The sequence below is a fragment of the Myotis yumanensis genome, unplaced genomic scaffold, assembly GCF_028538775.1.
Source record: "Myotis yumanensis isolate MYYU_CA2020_CCGP unplaced genomic scaffold, mMyoYum1.0.hap1 SCAF_2, whole genome shotgun sequence".
Lineage (NCBI taxonomy): Eukaryota > Metazoa > Chordata > Mammalia > Chiroptera > Vespertilionidae > Myotis > Myotis yumanensis.
Genome location: NW_027223753.1, coordinates 13,096,739 through 13,123,331, shown reverse-complemented (window position 1 = coordinate 13,123,331; position 26,593 = coordinate 13,096,739). Strand labels below are relative to the sequence as shown.

Below are 26,593 nucleotides of genomic sequence, written 5' to 3'. Positions count from 1 at the left end.
CTGCCTGTCCTTCTGTCCTAGTTCTCTCTCTCCTACGAAAGCTTCTCTCTACTTCCGGAAAGCCTCTATTATTGGCAGCTGCCCCGAGCCTTCCTGGGGAACAAGGTAACAAGGAGTTGGGAGGGTTCAGGGTGTCATTGAATCCTGAAATGTCAGAAGGCCCTTTGCCAAAGCCCTTCATGATCAAATGGGTATACCAAGGCCCAGAGAGGGGAAGGGACTTGTCTGGGGTTCCACGTTTAGGTCAGAGTAGCTGAGACTACACCCAGCTCAGCACTTGCTCTTCAGTGGCCACAGGCCCCTGGCAGAGGGGCTGTCTTGCACAGCGGTTCTCAACCTGTGGGTCACGACCCCTTTGGGGGTCGAATGACCCTTTCACAGGGGTCGCCTAAGACCATCGGAAAACACATATATAATTACATATTGTTTTTGTGGTTAATCACTATGCTTTAATTATGTTCAATTTGTAACAATGAAATTGGGGGTCCCCACAACATGAGGAACTGTATTAAAGGGTCGAGGCATTAGGAAGGTTGAGAACCACTGCCTTAGAGGGAGCCTTAGGAAGTAGACATTCCTCCTTTAGGCTCCCTTTACCCTGCGTCACTGAACTAGCTCTTGGCACCACATTCGTTCATTCAAGAAGCATGGATTAAGCACTCACTGTGCGCTGTATTGTAGATGAGCAAGACCCTGGCCTCTCACTGCTCACTGTCAGTTTGATTATCCTGCCTGTTATCAGCACCAGCAGCACTGTTATTAACATTAGTGTTATCTTGGCATTACCTCCATCTTATTCCGAAAATGACTTAGAGTCTTCTAAAGCAGCGGTCACCAACCTTTCGGACCTCGTGGACCACCTGTGGTCCACGGACCACCGGCTGGCGACCGCTGTTCTAATGAATACACATAATGTGTAATAAAATAACACACAGAGCAGCAGACAAGACAGTCTGGCCCAGGGGAATGAGGATGGGGAAGCTCTGCTGACGCCACGGGTGGAGCTGGACGTGACAGGGATGGCAGCCCTGGGGCTGGGTGTCGCAGGCACTGTGCTGAGTGCAGTATTTTACGTGGCCTGTGGCATCCAAAGCAAACAGAAAACTGGTTGTTTCATGGTTATCTGGTGATGGCCCTAAACTTCTTACCTTACCCTGAGCTTGTGGAGAACATCTCGGGGCCCGCGTAGCCCAGGACTGGCATGCTGTCCATAAACATTTAATAAATGCTCACAACTGAATGAACAAATGGGCTAGGCTTGATGCACTGAGGTATTGGTTTGAACATCTGCCCTGGTGGCAAAGGACAGAAAGGGAAGTCCTGTGGGGCGGAGCTGAGGCTCTGGCTGCCCACATGAAAGCCTTCGGTGGCAGACCTAAGGGCTGTTCCATTGTGAGCCATAGAAAACCTAAGTCCAGCTGTCTTGTCGGCAACAAAGAAAGGAATCTATTGGCTCAGGTAACTCCAGAGTCCAAGGGTGTCTGGTATCAGGCATGGCTGGACCCAGGGGTTCATTAGGACTTTATCTCAGTTGGTGTCCTCCTCCGGCTTCCAGGGTGGCTGGTAAAGGACGTTTCTCTGTTCCAGTAGAAAGAGCAGATGTGCCAGGTTCACATGTCCACATCTGATGGTGTGGAGAGGGGGAGTGATGGAATGTGCAGATTGGCTGGGCCTGGCTCATGTCTCTCTTCAAACTACATGGCGTGCATGTAGGACATAGTTTCTTTTAAAGGAAACCAAGGCTGCCGTTTGCCAAAAGCAGGGAAATGGATTCTGAGCAAACAAAACCCACCTGCCCAGGAGACAAGACCTCTGAGGAGCCACCCTCAGCCCCATCCCCCTGGCTAAGAACTTGGAACCTTTTGCAGCCTCCCCTGGGTGGTCACTGTCCTTATTCCTTCTGCTTTGTGGGTAGTTCCTTCTGATGGACAGGGACTTGGAGCATGTTTGGTGTGATTATCAGGCACTTGGAAATGGGGAGCCCCAGAAGCAGAAAAGAGGCTGCTCAGGGTCATTGCCACCGGCTCAGGCTGTGAAGGAACTGAGCGATGGCCTGTCTCCTAGGCAGGCACAGGCCAGGCCTAGTGACCGGCCTCTGTTAGGGTGGTGGGGTGACACAGCACAGGTACAAAAGCGCCTTGAGAGGTTTTGCCCCCTCACCTGGGGAGGGCAATCAGGCTGTGACTGCAGGGCTTGCCTCTTGCAGGTGGCGGCCTATGGCGGGAAGCTGCGGTACACCCTGTCCTACACAGCCGGAGCGCAGGGCAGCTCGCTCTCTGACCCTGACATCCAGATCATGGTGAGCACCCGATTCCATGCCGGGTGGGCCGAGGGGAGGCCAGGGGGCACCCTCATTGCTTCTTCTGTCCTTTCAGTCCAGCACTCAGCTGGCCTGGCACAGGCTCGGGGGAGGAGGTAACCCCATGCTCCCACCTCAACATCTGGCTGCTCACTACCCAGGCAGAGGCCCAGCTGCCGGGAGAAGGGGGCAGTGGGCATGTGCCAGATTCCTTTGGGCACATGAGCCTGGGAGATTGGAGCGTGGGAGGCTGGTGGTACAGAGTCTGGAACTGGTGGAAGACTCCACTGTTCCCAAGAGCCCCTCATTCCCCTCCAAATCCCACTGGTGTCTCCTAGGGCAACAACATCATGCTGGTGGCCTCCCAGCCAGCACTGCAGGGCTCCCAGAGGAAGAGCTATGAGATCGTTTTCCGCGAGGTAAGGGGCACCGGCCACCCTGTGTCCGACTCTCCCCCACCCGCACCCTTGCTTTGGAGCCTGGCTTTGACGCCAGCCACCCTGCTGCTCACTCCCCCATCCTCACCTCAGAGTCCTCCTCCAGTGCCTGGAAGGCAGTTGGGGGGCGGGGGGGTTGCTGCAGAAGCAGCACACAGAACCTGACCCGCCTCACCCACACATGCTGTTGTCCCCCTACCCAGGAATTCTGGCGCCGGCCTGACGGGCAGCCAGCCACACGCGAGCACCTCCTGATGGCGCTGGCTGACCTGGACGAGCTTCTGGTCCGGGCCACGTTCTCCTCGGTGCCCCTGGCGGCCAGCATCAGCGGGGTCAGCCTGGAGGTGGCCCAGCCGGGACCCTCGAGGGGACCCCCGGCCCTGGAGGTGGAGGAATGCCGCTGCCCCCCAGGCTATGTGGGCTTGTCCTGCCAGGTGAGCGTGGCCAGCCCAGACTCCTCTACTCCGGCGCAGCTGGGTCAGCAAGCTGGTCAACTGGCATTTGACGAGTCGTAACTTTAATGTGCTCTGCAGTATCTCATTTATTCTTCCCAACAGCACCGGAAATGTGTAATTATCCCCTTTTAACAGGTTTTTTAAAAATAGAGGCACTGAAGGGCGAATGGCTTATTGAGGGCATACAGCTACCCTCTCTGGAGGTTAAGACCCAGCGCATGCTCTCAGGGTGCCCACCAGAGACAGGCAGCCCTTGCAGAGACTCTAGCCCAAAGCAGAGCGAGGAAGTGTCTCAGAGAGAGGAGGAACCATAGGGAGGGGATAGGATTCTAGGCAGGAAGGCAGAAGCTCAGAGGAATGTGTGGGGAAATAGCTTTCAATGCAGAAGGGTTGCCCCTGGAGAGCCGGGCTGGGGTGTGGGAACTTCCTTAGGCCTGGGACAAGGCTACCAATGGGAGCTGGGCCCGGGAAAATCCCTCTGCCAATGGTGAGTGAGATGGATGGCAGAGGGAAAGACGCGGAGTCCTATTGGGAGGAAGGGCAGTGGGGTGGTCCACCGTGGGAACAGCCCCCCACCCACTCGGGAACCCCACCGTGGGAAGTCCACATTTCTGCAGTTTTACATCTGTGCACCTTTACTGTGGCCACAAGAGCTTTCAAACCCAAGTACATGAACTTCAGGTCCCTTGGAATGATAAGATTTAACACATTTTGAAGGCGAACCCCTGGGGAAAGCAGAATCCTTGGTGCACATTCTCTGCAGTGAAGCAAAAACAGATTATAAACATGCCTTTGAAATGGTCGGGGAGAGAGGGAGGGCCTGGAGAGATTTCAAAGAAGGGGTGGCGAACAGCAGTTCATTGTTTTCAGAACCCATGACTCCTCACCGAGAATGAGTAAAAACATCCTTGGTTGTGTGTGTGCAGCCTCCGTCACTTTATTTAGTGAATGTACAAATGGCTGTGGAGCTCTTCAAGGGCTCATTCCAACTCCTCTCCTGAACCCGCTTTTTCCATCGAGGGTTACGTTTTTTCAATGAAGACCCTGCCAGGAGAATTTTCAGGAACAGAGTCCTAGGGGTGCATATGGGCTCTGCATTCAGGATGAACTATTATTTCAGTAAATTTAAGTGGCGGGCGATGCCAGGATGGGCTCGGACAACATCCAGCGTTGGAGTGTAAAGTGAAGACGAAGACGTGGAAGAGGGCGGCTGAGAGAGGGCGAGGGGGTGGAGGGCTGGGCCTGGGATTTTCCCTCCCAGAGCCAGTGAGAGTCTAGATGGTAGGAAGGGATGCAGGGTGTGGGGTTCTGGGTCTCCTGGCTTTGGATGAGACTGCACTGGAGATGGAGACCAACCTTCCTCTCTCCCTGCCCAGGACTGCGCCCCCGGCTACACACGCACTGGGAGTGGGCTCTACCTCGGCCATTGTGAGCTGTGTGAATGCAATGGCCACTCGGACCTGTGCCACCCAGAGACTGGGGCCTGCTCGGTAAGATGCAAGCAGGGCCAAGGCAGGGGTCAGCTTGGCTGGGCCTGGGGTGGGGTACCAGGGCTCGCTGTGGGATAGGGAGGGGATGGGCTTGGTAAGGTCAGCCTAGGTCCAGGGCAAAGGTCATGGGGCACGGCCTGTGGGACAAAGCACCTAGGCCAGCAGGTCTGATCACCGAGCGGCAGCAGGCATGGTGGGGTAGCCAGAACTATGGAATAGCATCCATCTTCATTTATTTACGAGAGGCCCGAAATTCGTGCAAGGGGCTTGGCCCTCGCAGCCACCGCGGCTGCCTCAGCCCTTGCAGCTGTGGAGTCTGCCTGGCAGCCCCAGCTTTGTCCGGAAGGTCATCCTCATGGTCGTTCCGATGTTCGGCCGTCTGGTCTAATTAGCATATTACACTTTTATTATAGATTTTTTGGTTAATCCTCTCCTGAGGATATTTTTCCATTGATTCTTAGAGTGTTTTCCAAATGAACATAGGATCGTTGTGTTTAGTGACCTTTTTTCACTTACAAGGTCATGAACATCTTTCCGTATCATTAAGTACTTTTTTATACCTGAACTTTTCAGAGTGGGGTGTGTTAGCCTCCCTGCAGTATGTGGTCAAGGTTGAGTGGTTGACAGAGCAAGGAGCATGGTACATTAACCCTTTGAGTGCCAACCAATATCCTAGGAACTATGCTAAAATTGCCAAGGCATTTTTGCTGATTTTACAGCAGTTTAGGAAATTTGCACTTAGGTGCCATCTGTCAATAAAGAGTGAACTACCTGCATCTAATAGTGACACTGCAGGACGCTCCCAGCACTTTTGGCGAAAGACAGGAGGAGCGCTATCGTGCTCCCTGGCACTCTAGGGGTTAATCAAACAAACATGAATCTCTTCAGAGAAGACTATTAACCCACACGTATTTATAATAAACCGTCTATTTCTAAAACTCTTTCCCCACACACCCAGGTGTACCCCTCTACTTTTCCTGTGATATTACAGGTGTGTAGGGAGAAAATGTAAGAAATGTAATCAACATCATCCTTTCTTAGATATTTGGGTGGGTGTTGTTTTTAGTTCTCTCTTCATGGATTTTTTAGGTTTATTTCCAGCATTTTGCTCCTATAAACAACCCTGAGCTAAACAGTCTTTAAGATAAATTCACAAACATGGTATTTCCAGATCAAAGGATTCCAAAATTGTAAGGCTTTTGGTAAATTCTGCCGAAGGGGGAGTGGCTGACGTCTTTGTACCTCACAGCAATGCCAGCACAATGCCGCTGGGGAGTTCTGCGAGCTGTGTGCACCTGGCTACTATGGAGACGCCACGGCCGGAACACCTGAGGACTGCCAGCCCTGTGCCTGCCCACTGACCAACCCGGAGAACATGTGGGTGCCCTTGCTCAAGGCCCAAGGAAGAACTCCCACTGGGGGTAGAGGGCACTGCACTGGCTTTTAGGCCAGAGTGAAGGGAGCAGGGTGGGATGTGGGCATCCCATGGCCTGACCTTTGCCTCCTCTATCCCAGGTTCTCCCGTACCTGTGAGAGCCAGGGAGGTGGTGGGTACCGCTGCACAGCCTGCGAACCTGGCTACACTGGCCAGTACTGTGAGCAGTAAGTTTGCAAATAGGAAGGGTGAAGGGAGCGGGTCTATGGTAAATTCCTAGGTGAGAGCCCTAGATAGGGTGCTGCTAAGAAAGTTCTCCACCAGGATCATGTCCCTGCCCTTGATTCCCTGTTGCCCTTGGGTAGCCTTGTCACTCTTCAGTCTCATCCACTTCCAACACCTAACTCTGCTCTGGTTGGGCTGAACTTCATTACTACTTGATGTTCAGGTCTTTGCACGAGCTATTTCCTTTACATGGAACATTCTTCACCCTCAAACTTCCCCTTTTTGGCTAACTCCTGTTTAGCCTTCAAGGCTCAGCTTCATTCATTCATTCATTCATTCAGCACATTTTTATTGAGCACCTACTATGTGATGTGTAGTGTGTGAAGGTGTTGGAGATACAGTGGTGAACAAAACAGATTCCATCCCAGTCCTATGTAGTCTACGACCTGTAATGGGTGAGAAAACAGCAAAAAAGAGATCATACAAATACGTAATTACAAACGTTGATAAGTAGCCTGAAGAGAATATAACAGCTCCCAGGGAATATAACAGCTCAGAAGCCCCATTCTCTGGGAAGCCTCCTCATTCTCAGGGCTGGGTCTGTGCACTCACAACCCCCAATACATGTTCCTCACTCTCATTTTATATAGTTTTCTCTCTTTCTTTCTTTCTTGCTTTCTTGCTTTCTTGCTTTCTTGCTTTCTTGCTTTCTTCCTTTCTTCCTTTCTTCCTTTCTTCCTTTCCTTCCTTCCTTCCTTCCTTCCTTCTTTCCTTCCTTCCTTCCTTTCTCCCTACCTCCCTCCCTCCCTTCCTTCCTTCCATTTATTTACTTTTATTGTTTAAAGTATTACAAATAGTATAGTACATATGTCTCCTTTTTTTTCCCCGATTGACCTCCCCCCAGCCTCCCCTACCCCCCGGCACATGTCCTCCCCCTCCCCCCCAGTGTCTTGCATCCATTGGTTATGCTTATATGCATGCATACAAGTCCTTCGGTTGGTCTCTTACCTCCCCCACCCCCCGCCTTCCCGCTGTAGTTTGACAGTCTGTTCGATGCTTCTTTGCCTCTGTATCTATTTTTGTTCATCAGTTTATAATGTTCTTTATATTCCACAAATGAGTGAGATCATGTGGTATTTTTCTTTCACTTCCTAGCTTATTTCACTTAGCTTAATGCTCTCCAGTTCCACCCATGCTTTTGCAAATGGTAAGAATTCCTTTTTTAAAGCAGCGTAGTATTCCATTGTATAGATGTACCACAGTTTTCTAATCCACTCATCTGCTGATGGGCATTTAGGCTGTTTCCAAATCTTAGCTATTGTAAATTGTGCTGCTATGAACATAGGGGTGCATATATCCTTTCTGATTGGTGTTTCTGGTTTCTTGGGATATATTCCTAGAAGTGGTATTACTGGGTCAAATGGCAGTTCCATTTTTAATTTTTTGAGGAAACGCCATACTGTTTTCCACAGTGGCTGCACCATTATGTAGTCATGTTGGTTTCCCAATAAGTAAGTTTCGTAAGAGCGGGAACTTTGTGTTCCCTGTTGTATTTCCATAACCTAGCATAATAGTTGCTTAATAAACGTTAATTGAATGAATGTCTTCCTGGAGAATAAAGGCTTTACCACCCCCACACCTAACTTGCTGATATTCCCTTGCCCTCCCCTTTCTCAGTTCACCAAGGGACTGTGTTGAGGCCTCTTTGGTGTATGAAATCCTTCCAGAGCACTGAGCCTTCCCAGCCCATACTGGGCAGCCAGCTCCCCAAGTCCACCATGAGGCACTGGGTGCCCTGGGAGCTGACAGAATTGGTCGTTGTTCCTCCCCTACAGGTGCGCCCCAGGTTACGTGGGGAACCCCAATGTGCGAGGGGGCCGATGCCTGCCACAGAGTAAGTGGGACCATGGCCCCTGGTTGGGGTGATGGGCAAGTCAGGGAGCCTAGGGAGTTTGAGAGGTGCTAGGTCTGGGGGACAGGACCAGGAGTAGGGCAGGCCAGTCTTTGGAAAAGTAGAGATACTGAGATAGTGCCATATGCTCGGCCTCCTACCTGAATGGCCTCTCCTGTCCTCCCCTCCCCCTACCAGCAGACCAAGCCCCACTGGTGGTCCAGGTGCAACCGACTCGGAGCATAGTACCCCAAGGTGGCCCCCACTCCCTGAGGTGCCAAGTCAGTGGGAGCCCACCCCACTACTTCTACTGGTCTCGTGAGGATGGGCGGCCCTTGCCCAGTAGCACCCAGCAGCGACATCAAGGTACCCATGGCCCCAACCCCATGAACCACCCAGTGGACGGGGAGGCACTGGCCTGTCTCGGCCCTGCTGGGGTCCTGCCCTTCCACAGGGCTGGGTGATGGGAGGAGGGTGCATCTGCATCGACGAGTTCCCATCTGTTCCCCACCAGGCTCCGAGCTCCACTTCCCCAGCGTCCAGCCCTCTGATTCTGGGGTCTACATTTGCACCTGTCGTAATCATCATCATGCCAATACCAGTCGCGGAGAACTGCTGGTCACTGGTGAGTTCCTCCTTCTCTCGTCCCCAGGACGGCCTGCCCTGGGCTGGGCTGAGGCTGCAGACCCAGGCAGCTGGCACATTCATCTCCCAGAGGGCTTGGTGGTTGCCTGGACAGGGCCACTGGCCATGGAGATGGAGAGAGGTGATGGAGTTAAGAACTGGCTTTAGAGCAAAGATGGCCGGACTTGATTGTGGTTGCTGAGGGAGAGAGAAACGTCTAGGATGACGCCTAGCCATCTGGTTTCCAGCAGCGGGCAAATGGGGTGCCATTTACTGCCATGAGAGAGGCTCGATAGGAGGGTTCTTCATTTGGGCTCCCCCAAAAGCAGAGTCTGAGACAACGATTTGCATATTAGTAGTTTATTTAGTAGGTGAAGAAAGACAGGGAAGAGAAGGCAGCCAGCAACAGGTGTGTTATTGAGCAAGTTACCACTGTGAGCAGTTGTTTAATGCAGCCAAGGGAACTCTGGGAAGCTCTAGGGTAAAGCAGGCACCTAGGAGTCACCCCACCCCAGGATTGAGGGTGCTGGGGTATGTACATACCAGCTCCTATCAGGCATCAACTGGGGCCTGTTGTAGGAGCATCAGTTCCCCTGCATTCTGCCCACCTCCTGGGCAGGCACGGTGGTCTCTGGTGACCTGAGAAAGCCCTTGTGTGAAGAAGTGCAGTGGCTGGCAGCAGTCAGACCTGGTGGCACTGAAGGAACAGGGTGAGGGGACTGGGCGGGGCACTGGCAGCACCTGCTACAAACAAGCCAGGGGGAATCCCAAGTTTGAGATGTTTGGGGAAACACCTAAGTAGGTACATCCGGCAGGCATTGGATATGTGAGTCTGCAACTCAGGAAGGAGGCCCCCGCCAGAGAAATGAATTTGGGGGGTGTTGGCATAGGGGTGGTGTTTATATATATATATTTTTTTAAATCTTCACCTGAGATATTTTTCCATTGATTCTTAGACAGAGTGGAAGGGAGAGGGAGAAACACAGAGAGAAACATTGATGTGGGAGAGACACATCAATTGGTTGCCTCCTGCATGCACCTCGATCGGGGCTGGGGATCAAGCCTGCAAACGAGGTGCATGCCCTTGACCAGAATCAAACCTGGGACCCTTCAGTCTTTAGACCAGTGCTCTATCCACTGAGCCCAACTGGCTAGGGCTAGGGGTGGTGTTTAAAACTATGGGACAGGGTGAAATTACCAGGGAGAGTGTGGCTTGAGGACAGAGCCACAAGGAGCTCCAACTTCAGCATGGCAAGTTGGAGTCTCTTTTACAGCAAGAGACTGGAGCAGGTGAGGCCAGTGAGCTAGGGGGAGACTGGAGGTGCGTGTTGGAAGCCCAGAGGGGAGAAGGCTTCCAGGAGGGGGTGCTCAGCCTTGCCATATGCTTGGAGGAAGTGAGATGTGGCAGGGAAATAACCCCTGATGAGCATGCTTTGACGAGAGCTGTTTTCAGTGGAGAGAAGGGGTAGAACTAGATTCGAGTGAAGCAGAGAATGGATGGGAAGGCAACGAGTATAGACAATTCCTTCGAGAGTCTTGGCTCTGCAGGGAGACCAAGAAATGGGGTGGTAGCTGGGGCGAGTATGGCGTTAAGGGGGCCTTTTCAGAGATGGGATATGCTAGGACACATTTGTCTGTGGAGAGGATGATCCAGTGGGGAGGGAGAGGAGAGAGTGACGTGGCAGAGCGGGCACAGCAGAGGGAGGGAGTCCCTGGGAGGGGCTCCAGCGCCCAGAAAGCGGGGGTGGGGTGGGAGTGGGGGCGGGGGGGGGGTGGAGGGAGAGCTTGTTCCTCAGGGACCAGCAAGGAGGGAGGTAGGTAGATTTGGAAAGACGGGAAAATTCCCGTCTAGCAATTTGTTTTTCAGCCAGTGTGAATTGAAGCCATTAGCTACAAAAGTAGAAGGGGCGTTTTGGAGGGTGGAGAGGATGGGAGGAAGTGGGAAAGATTTGGGGGGGATGGGAACTTGAACCAGACCCAGAAGGCCAGTTGGAGTGAAGTGTGAAGTGTTCAGAGCTCATTTGTGGTCTGCGGTCGTGAACTGGAGCCAAGTGGGCTCATGGTGTGACATTCTCCCGTCACAGCCCGCTGGCTGCTTGGTGCCAGCAGAAAAAAGACGATAATGGGGTTCGGATGGATGAGGGTGGGAAGTGCCAGGGAATGGAATCTGCGCTAGACTGGGAAGCAAGTGACACCCAGACAAGATGATAGATAGAGAGAAACTGGCCACAGGACAGGGCCTGGCCGCACACCATTCACGGGGGCCTCCCGTCCCTGCAGAGGCTCCAAGTAAGCCCATCACGGTGACAGTGGAGGAGCAGCGGAGCCAGAGTGTGCGCCCCGGAGCCGATGTCACCTTCATCTGCACAGCCAAGAGCAAGGTGGGCGAGGCATGGAGCGGTCACCGGGGAGACTCTATCTTCTGGGGTCTCCGAGCGCCACCCCTCACCCCCATCCCATCCCCTTGCCCCACCTGCAGTCTCCGGCTTACACCCTGGTGTGGACCCGCCTGCACAATGGGAAACTGCCAGACCGAGCCATGGATTTCAATGGCATCCTGACCATTCGCAATGCCCAGCCAAGTGACGCAGGCACCTACGTATGCACTGGCTCCAACATGTTCGCCATGGACCAGGGCACAGCCACACTGCATGTGCAAGGTATGCTGCTCATGCCCATGCCTGGCCCACCACCCCCGGCCTTCCCCAATGCCCACCAGGACTAGTGTTCAGTTGACAGTTTCTGAGCATCCATGGTACACCAGGTCCTGGCCTAGACTCTGAAGAAACAGAGCAAAGGAGGTCAAACAGGAGCTCTGCTCTCTTGCACTACATGTTCTAGGAGGGCGGAGATAAACATGGAACAAACGAACATGCAGGATAATTACACAGGGTGATGCATGCCGGGTTAGTGATAAATGGTGATAGGAAAGTGAGCGATGATGTGGGGGAAGGGTGAGCTACTCTTCATGGGTGGTGAGGGAGGATCCCTCTGGGGAGGTGACATCTGAGCTGAGGCCTGAAGGAAGGGAAAGTGTTCAGCCACTTAAAGAGCCGGCAGAGAGTGTTTTTGGCAGGGGAAGCAGCCCGTGCAAAGGTCCCGGAGCAGGAGCGTGTTGATGTATGAGGAACGGCATGGCCAATGTGGCTGAAGCTGTGGAGGGGGTGGGGGATGATCAACTTGAAGATGTAGGCAGTGCATGTAGTACTTGGCGGATCATAGCAGGAAGTTCGGATTTTATTCTAAGAGCAATAGGGAGCCACAGATAGGCCTTAAATTCACAAGTAACAGGCCCCATTGACATTTCAAAAGCTCCCTCTGTCTGCTCTGTAGACAAATGGCCCTGAGGGGCTGGAGTAGAAGCAAAGAGAGCAGCCTGGAAGCTCAGAAGACACTTCCCCCAACCACATGTTCTTTCTCCCGTCAGCCTCGGGCGCCCCATCTGCCCCCGTGGTGTCTATCCACCCACCACAGCTCACAGTGCAGCCCGGGCAGCTGGCCGAGTTCCGCTGCAGCGCCACAGGGCACCCCACGCCCACCCTTGAGTGGACAGGTGAGGCCGTGACAGGAATGACATTCAGGGCCTGGCTCTCCTGGATGTGGGAGGCCTGGGGCAGCGTTCTAGGCTGTGGGGAGGGGGACAGCAATGCCCGCCCAGCAGGTGCTGACCCGCTTCTCCACATCAGGGGGTCCTGGTGGCCAGCTACCTCAGAAGGCACAAGTCCATGGCGGTATCCTGCGCCTGCCAGCTGTGGAGCCCTCGGACCAAGCCCAGTACCTGTGCTATGCCCGCAGTAGCGCCGGGCAACATGTGGCCAGGGCCATGCTCCATGTGCATGGTGAGGGGACAGGCTGAGGGTGGGCTGGGAGCACATGGGCAGCCCAGAGAGGTGTTCTCACGGGGCTCTGTCTGCAGGGGGCAGTGGGCCCAGGGTCCAGGTGAGTCCAGAGAGGACCCAAGTGCACGAAGGCCGCACTGTCAGGCTGTACTGCAGGGCTGCCGGTGTGCCCAGTGCCACCATCACCTGGCGGAAGGAAGGGGGCAGCCTCCCCACACAGGTGAGGAGATCCATCTGGCCAGACCCACAGGCTCAAGAGAGTCCCAGCATTTGCCATCTGCCCCTCCCACCTGTACTTCCTACGCCATCTCTGCCTCTTCTGGCTCTGGTCACTTCCAAGAGGGTGGCCTGGCTCCGTGCCTCTTTGGTGCCCAGCTGGGCCCTAATATTGGCTCTGTGCTTGCCTCTACCTTTCCCCCCTCTGCCTACCCTCGCTGGCTAGCCCTTGCCAGGCTGCCACAGCCACTCAGGCAACTGACCCTTCTCCTGTGTGGCAGGCCCGGTCCGAGCACACAGACATCGCCACCCTGCTCATCCCAGCCATCACGACCGCGGATGCCGGCTTCTACCTCTGCGTGGCCACCAGCCCCGCCGGCACCGCGCAGGCCCGGATCCAAGTGGTCGTCCTTCCAGGTGCAGGGCCTGTGGGGGCTTGAGGTGTGGGGAGCGCCAGCCAGGGCTCTCCTGAGGCCAACTCACTCCTCTGCCTCCACCTGTAGGTGCCAGCCCCCTGCCAGTCAGGATTGAGTCCTCATCATCTTCTGTGACTGAAGGGCAGACACTAGACCTCAACTGTGTGGTGACAGGGCTACCCCAAGCCCAGGTCACATGGTACAAGCGAGGGGGCAGCCTGCCTCCCCACACCCAGGTATGAGCTCCCTGAGCCTGAGGCAGGGGTCCCGGGGTGGTCCTGTGCACAGGGAGGCTCCACACAGCCCTGGCACTTTACGCACAGGGGCCAGCCCTTACTCTCCTCCGTCTCCAGCTTCCGGCATGGGGCGGCTCAGTGGTGACCACAGCCCCCTCCCCATCCTCACATAACCTCTGTCCCCACCCGGCCCAGGTGCACGGCTCCCGACTTCGGCTCCCCCAGGTTTCCTCAGCTGATTCTGGAGAATACGTGTGCCGAGTGGAGAACGGATCAGACTCCAAGGAGGCCTCCATCACCATCTCTGTCCTCCACGGCACCCATTCAGGCCCCAACAACACCCCAGGTGAGGAGCAGGTGGCCTGGGCAGAGGCCGAGCCCTGGGACCTCCTCACTGTTCCCAGGGGAGGTGCCTGTGGTCCCTTCAGGGAAAGGGGGGCCACTAGGCAGGCTTTGACCTTCCACTCCCTGCTTGGGGAGCTGAGAGGACTAAGGTGGGGATCAGGTTGGTCCAGTTCACCTGGGGCCATGATGAGGCTGCTGTTTTCAGAGCTCCGCAGTAAGCAGCGGAATCAGGGTGGAACAATGAGTAGGGAATCAGGCTGATGTGGGTTCAAATCCTAGCACTGCCCCTTATCAGCTCTGAACTGGTCATTTACCTTTTGGGCCTCAGTTTCCTCCTCTGAAATGAGGACCATACCACCACCATATGCTAGGAAAACGGCAAACACGATAGAAAGGGGTTGTGGCATAGCCTGCATCTTTTGGCCTAGGCTGTGGGCAAATGGACCGTGAACTCTGAGTTGGAGGTTGGGAGGGAAAGAGGGGCCTGGCTGGCCATGCTGAGGAGCAGGTCCCAGCCCCAGACGGGTCTCCCATCTGACCAGCCTCTCTGTGCCCCAGCTCCTGGTGGGTCCCCAGCTCGGGGCAGTACCCAGCCCATCCGCATCGAGTCCTCCTCCTCCCACGTGGCGGAAGGGCAGACCCTGGATCTGAACTGCGTGGTGCCCGGGCAGGCCCACGCCCAGGTCACATGGCACAGGCGTGGGGACAGCCTCCCCGCCCGGCACCAGGTACAGCAGCCCCCAGGGCCAGCCTGCTGGAGGGCCTGGGTTGGGCCGCTCTGGCTCCCTCCCAACCCTCCCTGTTTGCATTCAGACCCACGGCTCCCTGCTGCGGCTGCACCAGGTGTCCCCAGCAGACTCCGGCGAGTACGTGTGCCGAGTTGTCCTTGGCTCTGGGCCCTTGGAGACCTCTGTCCTGGTCACTATCAAGGCCTCGGACTCCAGCGCTGGCTCCCTTCCTGGTGAGTGACTGCCGGTGACAGGGCAAGCTGGAGGAGGTCGAGAGCCTCCCCAGGTGCTGAGCCCTAGGGACTCCTGTTGTGACTCGGGCAGGAGGCTCATGTTGGAGCTGGCCCAGCAGACTCCACTTCTCTGAGTTACCCACCATCTTCCCATCACTCTTTGGCCACGTCACTCCTCATGTTTCTGCTGCTGCCTCCTCATCCTCTCTCCCAGCCTCAACCACCTTCACTCTTCCACTTCCTCACTCTACTCTGCAAGGCTCTGCCTGTGCCCCGGCCCTTCCCCCAGGGTTGCTTAGCTGAGGACATCAAGCCCAGGCCACCAACCCCCCAAACACGGGCCTGGCCTCAGAAGACAAGGCCAAGCTGGCTCCAGGGTGGACAGCTCTTGCCCTCTCTTCTGGCAGCATCTACTACTACCCTCACCCCTCTCCCCACAGCCCCAGGACCCATCCCTCCTGTCAGGATTGAGTCCTCATCCTCCACAGTGGCCGAGGGGCAAACCTTGGACCTGAGCTGTGTGGTGGCAGGGCAGGTCCATGCCCCGGTCACGTGGTACAAGCGTGGCGGCAGCCTCCCCGCCCGGCACCAGGTACATCATAGCAGCAGGAAGGCGGGAGGGGGTCAGCTGGGCTGAGCCATGGACAGTTGGGTGGCAGGGATCCTGGCCTCTGAGCTGAGGGGCTGGCAGTTCCCAGCTCGGAGGAACGGGGAAAGGGTGGGCAGGGGGGCATCTGCTGGGCTCTGGCAAGCCCTCCTCACACCCCTGCCCATGCTGCCCAGGTCCGCGGCTCCCGCCTCTACATCTTCCAGGCGTCACCAGCCGACGCAGGCGAGTACGTTTGCCGGGCCAACAATGGTATGGAGGCCTCCATCACAGTTACAGTAACCGGCACCCAGGGGGCCAACTTTGCCTACCGTGAGTAGGGCCACCAGGCTGGGCTGGGACAGAAAAAGGGACTAGGCGGGCAGCTGCAGAGAACTGGAGTGACCCACTGACCTTCTCCCCCAGCTCCTGTTGGCACCCAGCCTATCCGTATCGAGTCCTCCTCCTCCCACGTGGCTGAAGGGCAGACCCTGGATCTGAACTGCGTGGTGCCCGGGCAGGCCCATGCCCAGGTCACGTGGCATAAGCGCGGGGGCAGCCTCCCTGCCCGGCACCAGGTATAGGACTCGAGAATGGATGGGCCAATGAGGAAACAGGAGGGAGGCCCCTGGGTGGTGAGGTCAGAGATGGGGAGGGCCGGCGGCTCCTCTGAGACCACGGAAGCCGTGGGCTCCATTGCACAGGTGTAGAGTGCAGGGATAGAGCCCAGACTCTTGGACCTCAGCGTGAATGCTGCTTCCACCGCTTACTAGCTTGTGACCTTGGGCTTGTTTCTTAACCTCTCCGTGCCAGTTTCAGCCCCTGCTAAATGGTAATAGCCCCTACCTTACACAGTTGTCTTAGGATGAAGTGAATTAATGTTTATGCAAAGTGCTCAGAGCACTGGCACACAGAGAGTACTATGAGCTGTGTTTTTACTGTAATTCCATTAGCTGTTATTATTCATGTATTTTATAGAATTTAGGATGCCATTGATTGCAAGATGCGCCATTATTTTATGTGTCTCTAAGGGAAAAAAAGCTGCCATTTAATTGTAAGATTATTCACTGTAAAAGACGCATCAGGGCGTCAGCGACATCAGAAAGTATGTCCTAGAATTGATGGAATGTGGTATTGGTGCTTGTCCAGTTCACCATGGCTCCTCCTGGCCACCCTGGGACGAGACCTCTCTTCCCCACCCCTAAGCAGGATAGAGCTGATGGCCAGGCCTCAGGGGTCAGAGAGAGAGACATGTTTTAGTGCAGGGATCTCACGGAGCCCCCTGCTGACCTCACCTCCGTTTCCGCCAGACCCACGGCTCACTGCTGAGACTACACCAGGTGTCCCCAGTTGACTCGGGCGAGTATGTGTGCCGTGTGGTGGGGGGCTCGGTGCCCCTGGAGACCTCTGTCCGGGTCACCATCGAGCCTGTGAGCTCTGTGCCTGGTGAGTGGTACCGGGCGGGGGAGGTGGGGGGAGAGATGGGGGGCCCAGCCAGGGGAGGCTTCCACTCCAGCAATGGCAGGATCTCACGGGACCAAAGCCCCTCCCTTCACTCACCCATACTTCCTCCTCCCGTTCCAGCCAGGGATTGACCCTCTGCTCTCTGTCCCCAGCGCTTGGAGTCACCCTCCCAATCCGGATTGAGTCCTCCTCCTCACACGTGGCAGAAGGGCAGAACCTGGATCTGAACTGCCTGGTCACTGGGCAGGCCCACGCCCAGATCACGTGGCACAAGCGTGGGGGCAGCCTTCCTGCCCGGCACCAGGTAGGAGGTGGGGAGCTACTAAGGGGCCTGAAGGACCCTGTGACTACAGAGTAAGGACCATAGTCTCTGAATTCAGGCATATTCAAGTGCGGATGCTGCTCTCTGCCTCTGGCCTGCTGTGTCACGTTAGGCCAATCATTTGACCTCCCGATCCTCCGTGTCCTCATCTGCCACATGGCTCACACTGACTACTTCACCTCCCTGCAGCACATCAGCAGATGCCGGTCCCCCTCTTCTTCCTGCGGGACCCAGTCCTCACACTGGGTCCCAGTCCCCAGTCCTCACACAAGCTGCGGGGGGGAGGGAGGAAGGGCAGACTGGGAGGGGCCAGAAAAGGGAGCAGGAGCTTGGCTGCGAGCCCCAGTGCCCAGCTCTGAGCCTGCCTCCTCCTGTCCTCAGGTACGTGGTTCCAGGCTGTGGCTGCCCCAGGTGACTCCAGCGGACTCTGGAGAGTACGTCTGCCGTGTGGCCAGCAGCTCGGGCCCCCAGGAAGCCTCAGTCCTCGTTACCATCCAGCAGCGCCTTAGTCCCTCCCACTGTGAGTACCTCAGGGGTCATGGAAAGTGGTGTGTGGCCGCTAGGGCCTCTCCACCCTCAGCGGCTCCACACCCTGCCTCCCGTCCCCCCCTCCCAGCCCAGAGTGTGGTGTACCCCGTCCGCATCGAGTCCTCCTCGTCCTCCCTGGCCCATGGACATACCCTGGACCTCAACTGCCTGGTGGCCAGCCAAGCCCCCCACACCATCACCTGGTACAAGCGTGGAGGCAGCCTACCCAGACGGCACCAGGTACTAACCAGCGGGCAGGGAGGGCAAAAGCTGAGCGCACTGGCCTTGATGGGAATCAGGAGGGGCTCTCAGCACCTCCTCTGTGCTCGTTTAGTCATTCAACAAACACCGCTGTTCTTGCTGTATGGGCCTTCGACCAGTGTTGAGGATATGGAGATAAGCCCCTCTGACCTCAGTTGAATCCCATGTTTTAGCAGAACATTCTATGAGTCACTCACTCCACTTCCCTGAGAACTTGCTCCAGGCCAAGGCCTGCGCCTGGCACTAAGGACTCCTAATGGAAGGAGACAGGTGCCTGCCCTCAGGGAGCTCACAGGCTACAAGGTGAGGCAGATGTGCCAGCTGACAGCAGTGTAACAGGAGCCACAGCAGGGCGCTCTGGAGTCACTAGGATGGGCCTCAGCGGAACAGTACAAAGGCTAGAGGCACTGTGCTCCCCAGCCCAGAGCCTCAGGAAGGCTGCTGTGAGAGTTCTGAAGGAGGCTGGCTGAGGGCTGGCCCCAGGCAAGGCAGGGGTGCTCCCAGAGTCCAGGGCCGGCAGCAGCGGTGCCCAAGACGTGGAGATGCTGCCCTCACCCACTGACACTTGCTCCCCTTCAGATCGTGGGCTCCCGGCTACGGATCCCCGAGGTGACGCCAGCCGACTCAGGCGAGTACGTGTGTCACGTCAGTAACGGCGCCAGCTCCCAGGAAACCTCGCTGATCGTCACCATCCAGGGCAGCAGCTCCTCCCATGGTGAGAGCACACAGGCAGGGGGTCCAGGAAGTGGGGGCAAGAAGAGGTTTCTGGCGCCGTCAGTGTTGGCTGACTGGCTACATCTGACCCTCTCTGTCCCCAGTGCCCAGTGTCTCCCCACCAATCAGGATCGAGTCCTCATCCCCCTCAGTGGTCGAAGGGCAGACCTTGGATCTGAACTGCGTGGTCGCTGGGCAGCCCCAGGCCATTATCACGTGGTACAAGCGTGGGGGCAACCTTCCTGCCCGACACCAGGTACAGAGTGGAACGTGGCAGTGGGGGTGGAACCTCGCCTCCTGGGGTGGGTGCACCAACAGCCGTGGGGCAAAGACCCCGAAGCATTAGCTGGCAATCCTGGGGCAGTCCTCCCTGCTGCCCGGGTAGACAGAGGGTAGGTAGCCTCAGAGTTCTGACGAGGGAGGCCTGGGAAGAGGCCTGGCCCAGTCCGTGACCCTTTGGCCCCTCCACTTCCTCTCTCCCTCCTTCCCCATCTACCCTCCAGGCCCATGGCTCCCTCCTGCGGCTGTATCAGATGTCCGTGGCCGACTCGGGCGAGTACGTGTGCCGGGCGAACAACAACATCGATGCCCGGGAGACTTCCATCATGGTCTCAGTGTCCCCCAATGCTGGCAACCCCTCCGGTGAGTCTGATGAAGACCTTGGAAGGGACCAGGAGACACAGGTTACGGGGCCCTGGGGAGGACGGGCCCTGCAGAAAGGCGCCTGGGTTTGAATCCGGCCTATACCAAGAAGGGACTTGCGTGAGTTATCCTCCTCCCCCGGCCTGTTTCCTCCTCAGTGAAATGGGCATATTGCTCATGCCAGCCTCATAGAGCTGTCTCACACGGTGCTGCCAGCCACATGTGCAATTACATTCTTTAAAACTTCAAATTCCTAGCCTACATTTCAAGTGCTTGGTGGCCACATGAGTATAGCTAGTAGCCACTGTATTGGGCAGTGCAGGTAATAGCACATTTCTGTCATCGAAGAAAGTTTATGAATATTGTGAGGACTGAATGAGTTAACATCCAGAAAGTGCTTAGAGCCGTGCCCGGCACACTGTAAGTGCTTAGTAAGTGTTAACTGTATCATTATTACCTTGGGGGTGGGAGCTTCTATGGCTGAGGTGTGTCTATCAACCCAGCTGTTCCCCATTCTGACTATGCCCAAAGCCCCGACTTGGTGTTTCTGTGCCCCCAGCCCCTGCGGGTGCCGTGCCCATCAGAATTGAGTCATCATCTTCACACGTGGGCGAAGGGCAGACCCTGGATCTGAACTGTGTGGTCCCTGGACAGGCCCACGCCCAGGTCACGTGGCACAAGCGTGGGGGCAGCCTCCCAGCTCACCACCAGGTACGGGAGTTTGGGGGCAGGAAATGGTGGGAGGGCTGCTGGGTGTGGAGGCCCTGGATCGGGGTCTGCTCCCTAAGCTCTGCCCAGCCAGGAGGCCTGGGAGACCCTGTGGGATGCAGTTGCCTCCCTGGCACCATCCTTCAAGGGTTCTGATTGCCACATCTGCTCCTCTGTCTCCCTGTCCTGTCCCTGCTCAGGCTCACGGCTCACGGCTGCGGCTGTACCAGTTGTCCCCCGCTGACTCCGGCGAGTACATGTGCCGCGTGGTGAGCAGCTCTGGCTCCCTGGAGGCCTCGATCATGGTCACCGTTGAGGCCTCTGGCTCCAGTGCTGTTCCTGTCTCTGGTAAGAGTCCCTACAGTGGTGCCAGGAGGCTAGAAAAGGGGGCGGGGGGACCAGCAGGCAGAGGTCAAGTGGGGTGCAGCTCTAGGGCCCTGGAGCAGAGACTTTGGAGCCTGGCATATGTGGGCCTGGGTCCCAGCTCCTCTGTCCACACCCTGAGATGTTACACAGTCCTCTCCTCTCTGCGTTTCACTTTCCTCATCTGTAAAGTGGAGACAGTCGAGCTCTTGCAACAATGACCTGAGTTCCCTAAAGACTGGCAGTGCACCTGTAGGGCACACAGGGGGCATGTGAGGGTGATTTGAGGTGGCACCCTAATAGACATCTTCTGTATTAATAGTGGTATATTAGGGGGAAAACAGCAGCACATCAAACCTGTCATGATTTCATGGAAATTATTGCCTGTCACGGAACTAAGTATGAAAGGGTTTTTTTTAAAATGAATCCATCAAAGGGAAAATGGAACACATGGGAACACATGGCTGTGGCAGACATGATAACAGCACAGGAGTTGCTGAGTAATAGACATGATACAGCATAAGTAATGTTATACTTACACACATTAGCTTATTTCATCCTTACAATGATGCTTGGAGGTAGGTATGCTTGCTCTCTCCGTTTTACGGATGGGGAAACTGAGGCACAGAGAAGTGAAGTACCTTTCCTAAGGTCACAGAACTCATGGCAGAGCTGGGTTTTGAACCCAGGCAGTCTGGCCACAGAGTCTGAGTTCTTAGCCACACACAACTCATGTTTAGGAAACATCAGTGATTTGTGGGGAGGTGCCTGGCCCTGAGCCCTGAGCCCCGAGTCCTGGCTGTCAGTGAAGCACAGGAGGAGATGGTGGACCAGTGTCTGGGGCGGGGCTGGAAAAATGAGGCACCTCTACCCACTAGACTAGCCTAGCTGCCCCCGGCCTCAGGAGAATGGGGAAGGGGGAATCGAAGCCGCCTGCCTATGGTCTCTGGTCTGAACATCTGGGAAACCGGGGCTGGGACTGAGGGCATGGTGGGGGGTGGGGCGCAGTCCCAGTTCACTGACCTCTACTTGTGCCCCAGCCCCAGGCAGAGTCCCACCCATTCGAATCGAAACCTCCTCCTCCCACGTGGCTGAAGGGCAGACCCTGGATCTGAAATGTGTGGTGCCTGGGCAGCCCCACGCCCAGGTCACATGGCACAGGCGAGGGAGCAGCCTTCCCGCTGGGCACCAGGTAAGGGGGCTGGAGAAAGCAGGGGGAGGCACTCCCCACCCCACCCCCTGCTCAGGCAATCCTGCCGGAATCCAGCCCGGAGGGAAGGTGGCCCCAAGATCACTGGGTGTCAGGAGGTCAAGAACCCTGCGTGCCACTCCTGGCCCCCCAGCACCTTGATGGGAATTAAAAGAGGGCAGCTCTTACTCCTCCTCCCAGAAAAAATGTCATAATAAACATACGCTGCAATGTCTGATGTCAAAGGGGGTTGCCTTTGGCAGGATGCAGCCTGTACAACTGCATATGGCAGTCCTGGGTACAGGTTCCAGAGGACGTGGATGTCTGAAGGCCTTGGCCACTGGCCCAGCTCACTCCCCACTCTCACCCCAACCTCGGCCAGGTTCACGGCCCCCTGCTGAGGCTGAACCAGGTGTCCCCAGCTGACTCTGGCGAGTACTCCTGTCAGGTGACCAGCGGCTCAGACATCCTGGGAACTTCTGTCCAGGTCACAATTCAGGCCTCCAGCCCGGACCCCATTCCCGGTGAGTGATGGGAGCAGTGGGCGGTGGTGGGGCACCGGCTAGTAGGGGGCCCTTTCTGGCCTTGCTCCTCCCTCCTCTCCCAGCAGGGCTCTGGCTCTGGGCTCCCTGGAGGTCCTCCAGCTGCTCCCCAGCCACCAGGGTCTAACGCTGAGTCTCACCATGGCATCTTGGCCCCCAGGGAATGGAGACCCCTCTTAGGTCAATGGCGCGTAGCCGTGGCAGTCACTGTGCCTCCAGGAGGACCAGTTGGCATTCACTTTAGGTCCTTGCCTTCACCCTAGGAGACTTGCCTTTCTCACCCACCCATTGTGCCCACAGCCCCAGGACTGGCCCAGCCCATCTACATCGAGGCCTCCTCCTCCCATGTGGCTGAAGGACAGACCCTGGACCTGAACTGTGTGGTTCCCGGGCAGGCCCACGCCCAGGTCACATGGTACAAGCGTGGGGGCAGCCTCCCTGCCCAGCACCAGGTATAGGGACCAGGGTGGGGTGGTTCCAGGTAGGCAGGGTTTGACCTGCAGTTGCCTTCTGCACCCCAAACCTCATGCAAACCCTGGCCAGTGTGAGGGCCCCAGGGGAGAAAGTACTTTTGGGGGAAGAGTTCACCAGTGTCGACACCCAGTTTTTTCTTGGCTCTGCTGCTGAGCTGTTTCCTGAGCCAGTTTCCTCCTCTGTAAAGTAGGGGGTTGGACATGTAGGACTCTGTGAATGAAGCTCACCTGTATCAGTTGGAGCCCTGAGCCCCGAGGGAGAACTCCCGGGCACAGGCACAGCCAGGCCTAGGGACTTGCCCCGTCCAAGTCTTTGGCCTGATGGCTGCCCCATCCTCGCTCCGACAGACCCATGGCTCCCAGCTACGTCTTCACAACGTCTCCCCAGCCGATTCCGGCGAGTACGTGTGCCGCATAGCTGGCGGTGCAGGCCCTGAGCAGGAGGCCTCCTTCACAGTCACTGTCCCACCTAGAGCAGCGGGCTCCTCCTACCGTGAGTGTGGCAGATGCCATGGCAGGGGAAAGAGGGGAGACTGGAGCTGAGGCAGCGGGGTTGAGCCAACCCAGCCCTGCTGAGCCCAGCCCTCCGTGCCCCTCATCCCCAGGCCTTAATAGCCCTGTCATCTCCATCGACCCGCCCAGCAGCACCGTGCAGCAGGGCCAGGATGCCAGCTTCAAGTGCCTCATTCACGATGGGGCAGCCCCCATCAACATTGAGTGGAAGTTTCGTAACCAAGAGCTGGAGGGTGAGTTGGGTGGGGTGGGTCGGACTGGAGGCAGGTATCAATGTATAGTGATCACCACTGTGGGTGGGCAGAGGCTGAGGATGGCACCAAACTCACTGTGTGACCCTGGGTAAGGCCCTTCCCTTCTGGGGCCTCTGGCCTGGACCCAGGAGTCTGCAAGGACTCTTTCATTTGCCATCTGTGACCCTGTGAGCTGGATATCCAGGCTGGAGGTGTCAGGGGCGTGGGGCAGAGGTACACCTACTGACAGCACCCAGGCGTGGGACACCCTTACTGACCATACCCTCCCATATGCCAACCCCACAGACAATGTCCAGATCAGCCCCAACGGCTCCATCATCACCATTGTGGGCACCCGGCCCAGCAACCACGGCGCCTACCGCTGCGTGGCCTCCAATGCCTACGGAGTGGCCCAGAGCGTCGTGAACCTCAGCGTCCATGGTGAGGGCGCCAACCCCACGGGCTCTACCTTCCTGTTTCTGCCCCGATTTCAAGCTCAGAGCCTCCAGGTTTAAATCCTGCCTCTGCCACTGCTTCCCTCTCGGGCACTCTACCTCTCTGAACCTCAGTTTCCACATTGTGCAGTGGGGAGACAAGTACCCACATGGTAGTTACTGAGAAGGGGTGGTGACAGTGTGACCAGCAGAGCCTGCATGTGGATCAGCGGTTATTCCTCTGGGCAGGGCCGCCTACGGTGTCTGTGCTCCCCGAGGGCCCTGTGCGGGTGAAAGTGGGGAAGGCCATCACCCTGGAATGTGTCAGTGCTGGGGAGCCCCGCTCTTCTGCTCGCTGGACTCGGATCGGCACCCCCACCAACTTGGAGCAGCAGATGTTTGGGTTCGTGGACAGCCACACGATGCTGCAGGTGAGGCATGGCTTCCCCTGGCCAGAGGCTTGGGCTGTTTTATCTCTGGGTCTGAGGCCCAGTCAGGGCCCATCCTTGAGCAGATGCTCGAAGTAAAGAACATTGGATGGGTAGTCGGGTGATGAATGGATGGAGAGAGAAAGGGAGGAATGGGATAGGTGGATAGTGGGTAGATTGGAAGATGGGTGGGAAGAAAAAGGAAGGAAGGGAGGGAGGGAGGGAGAGAGGGAGGGAGGGAGGGAAAGAAGAGAGGGTAGGGCTTGGATGGGTGGGGAGGTGGGTAGATGGGTGGGTAGATGGATGAATAGGTGGGCGGTTTGATGGGTGAATGGATAGACGGACCAATAGGATGTCTTGAGTGTTAGCTCTCAAGCAGCCAGTCAAATAGGAAAGCTAAAAACAAAAGGAAGGGTAGAGGAAAGAGGTAAAGCCAAGGCAGAGTGGGGGCTGATGCCAAGGTCCTCCCTCATGACCAGCCTCCTTGCTTTCTTCCAGATTTCATCAGCTAAACCATCAGATGCGGGCACCTATGTATGCCTAGCTCAGAACGCACTGGGCACGGCACAGAAGCGGGTGGAGGTGATTGTGGACACGGGCAACGTGACCCCGGGGGCCCCACAGGTCCAGGTTGAAGAAGTTGAGTTGACTGTGGAAGCTGGACACACGGCCACCCTGCGCTGCTCAGCCACAGGTGTGGACGGGGGCTGGCACACGGGGCAGGCAGAGCAGTAGTGCCTGGGGCTTGAATTTTAGACACAAGAAATCTGAAGATGGTGCCATGCTGCTGCATCTCCTAGTGATGGTTGAGGTGCCCACTTAGTGCCTCCCGTGAAGGGGCAAGACCACCCAGGTCTTTTCCTCACCATCCCTACTCCCAGCTGGACCCTGGGGTAGCCCAGTGACCTCTGCTACTTTCTACTCTGCTTCACAGGCAGCCCACAGCCCACCATCCACTGGTCTAAGCTGCGCTCCCCACTGCCCTGGCAGCACAAGCTGGAAGGTGACACACTGATCATCCCCCGGGTAGCCCAGCAGGACTCGGGCCAGTACATCTGCAACGCCACCAGCCCTGCCGGACATGCTGAGGCCACCATCCTCCTGCATGTGGAGAGTAAGGCACTCATCTGCCCTCCGTGGGCCAGTCTGTACCGCGTGCAGGTCTGAGCCCCTCCCCCTGACCAGGCTACACCCTGGACAGAACCCCATCCGGCAGGTCCCATGCACCTCAGCCCCCCAGAGCCTCCTCTCGCCTAAAGCCCACATTCCCTCCTGGGACCTTTGGTTCCCTTATCCCCAGTCCTTGGGGCTCACCATTCAGTGTCCTTGGTTCTTTGGCAAGTCTCCTGCTCCCATCTGACCTCTGTTCTTCCCCTCTCCCCACCTCTGTGTCCCCTTCCCCCAGGCCCACCGTACGCCACCACGGACCCGGAGCACACTTTGGTGAGGGCAGGGGAGGCGGTGCAGCTCCAGTGCCTGGCTCATGGGACGCCCCCACTCACCTTCCAGTGGAGCCGTGTGGGTGGTAGCCTCCCCAGGAGGGCGACGGCCAGGAACGAGATGCTGCACTTTGAGTCGGTGGCTCCCGAGGACTCAGGCCGCTACCGCTGTCAGGTGACCAACAGGGTGGGCTCGGCGGAGGCCTTCACCCTGGTACACGTTCAAGGTGAGCGACCTAGCTCAGGCTGGGCAGAATGGGTCAGCTTTCCTCCAGGCCCTTTCCTTACCTGGGACCCCCACTTAGGACACAAGGACCTCCCTCCATTACTCCACCTGGAAACCCCTCCTTTCCCCTGTTCTCCAAAGCTTGAAGACCCCATCACTGAGTTCTCAGCACCTCCAGCTCTCATGGCTGCGTCCCTCCACTGCCATTGACCTCGCACTGCCGAGGGCTGTCTACCTAAGTCCTCCGGACTTCACCTACCAGACTGGGGACGCTCAGGGCAGGGCTTGGGCTCAGTCATTTCAGCAGCCCCGGGCTTGTCCACCACAGGACCCAGAACAGGCTCTGTAAATGCTGGCGTTGCTGACCGTGCATGTGTGACAGGGCAGCTCCCACCCCTGGCGTGCCCAGGGTTCCCGTGGATCTCCGAAGAATCCATTCTCCATGGTCTCCTCCATCAATTACACAAGGCCAAACAAGTGCTGTTGGGCCCCACACTCTAGAAGTGGAAGAGCATGTAGCCCGTTAGTCTAGAGGCTGGGCTACAACGAGCCTGGGTTCATTGGGCAGCTCGGTCACTTGGTAGTGGTCAGACATGGCCAAGTTGTCTCATACCTCGGTTTCTTTGTCTGTAAAGTAGAGAGAACAATGCCAGCACATAGGCTGACTAAGAGAGATACACATACATAGAGCCGGTCACACAGTAGGCACTTAGTAAATG

At 56.7% G+C, this 26,593-nt stretch overlaps 1 protein-coding gene across 1 annotated transcript in view; it reads left to right on the top strand.

The window, feature by feature from the left end:
• The window catches only part of HSPG2 (heparan sulfate proteoglycan 2), a 98,276-nt gene that overhangs the window by 59,326 nt on the left and 12,357 nt on the right, over window positions 1-26,593 (top strand). The window contains exons 35-75 of the mRNA XM_070404299.1: window positions 2,207-2,299; window positions 2,638-2,718; window positions 2,940-3,170; window positions 4,568-4,681; window positions 5,931-6,058; window positions 6,197-6,283; window positions 8,117-8,175; window positions 8,371-8,538; window positions 8,687-8,797; window positions 11,077-11,177; window positions 11,276-11,456; window positions 12,224-12,349; window positions 12,483-12,635; window positions 12,713-12,855; window positions 13,133-13,268; window positions 13,355-13,503; window positions 13,699-13,849; window positions 14,407-14,576; window positions 14,662-14,809; window positions 15,250-15,401; window positions 15,593-15,728; window positions 15,822-15,973; window positions 16,706-16,841; window positions 17,012-17,163; window positions 17,563-17,701; window positions 17,798-17,949; window positions 18,550-18,685; window positions 18,789-18,940; window positions 19,188-19,326; window positions 19,886-20,037; window positions 20,235-20,382; window positions 21,438-21,589; window positions 21,969-22,110; window positions 22,429-22,580; window positions 22,950-23,094; window positions 23,207-23,347; window positions 23,654-23,788; window positions 24,031-24,212; window positions 24,708-24,903; window positions 25,144-25,323; window positions 25,615-25,875. Of these exons, the coding sequence (XP_070260400.1) occupies window positions 2,207-2,299; window positions 2,638-2,718; window positions 2,940-3,170; window positions 4,568-4,681; window positions 5,931-6,058; window positions 6,197-6,283; window positions 8,117-8,175; window positions 8,371-8,538; window positions 8,687-8,797; window positions 11,077-11,177; window positions 11,276-11,456; window positions 12,224-12,349; window positions 12,483-12,635; window positions 12,713-12,855; window positions 13,133-13,268; window positions 13,355-13,503; window positions 13,699-13,849; window positions 14,407-14,576; window positions 14,662-14,809; window positions 15,250-15,401; window positions 15,593-15,728; window positions 15,822-15,973; window positions 16,706-16,841; window positions 17,012-17,163; window positions 17,563-17,701; window positions 17,798-17,949; window positions 18,550-18,685; window positions 18,789-18,940; window positions 19,188-19,326; window positions 19,886-20,037; window positions 20,235-20,382; window positions 21,438-21,589; window positions 21,969-22,110; window positions 22,429-22,580; window positions 22,950-23,094; window positions 23,207-23,347; window positions 23,654-23,788; window positions 24,031-24,212; window positions 24,708-24,903; window positions 25,144-25,323; window positions 25,615-25,875 (5,962 nt within the window). The remainder of the gene's footprint in view (window positions 1-2,206; window positions 2,300-2,637; window positions 2,719-2,939; window positions 3,171-4,567; window positions 4,682-5,930; window positions 6,059-6,196; window positions 6,284-8,116; window positions 8,176-8,370; window positions 8,539-8,686; window positions 8,798-11,076; window positions 11,178-11,275; window positions 11,457-12,223; window positions 12,350-12,482; window positions 12,636-12,712; window positions 12,856-13,132; window positions 13,269-13,354; window positions 13,504-13,698; window positions 13,850-14,406; window positions 14,577-14,661; window positions 14,810-15,249; window positions 15,402-15,592; window positions 15,729-15,821; window positions 15,974-16,705; window positions 16,842-17,011; window positions 17,164-17,562; window positions 17,702-17,797; window positions 17,950-18,549; window positions 18,686-18,788; window positions 18,941-19,187; window positions 19,327-19,885; window positions 20,038-20,234; window positions 20,383-21,437; window positions 21,590-21,968; window positions 22,111-22,428; window positions 22,581-22,949; window positions 23,095-23,206; window positions 23,348-23,653; window positions 23,789-24,030; window positions 24,213-24,707; window positions 24,904-25,143; window positions 25,324-25,614; window positions 25,876-26,593) is intronic.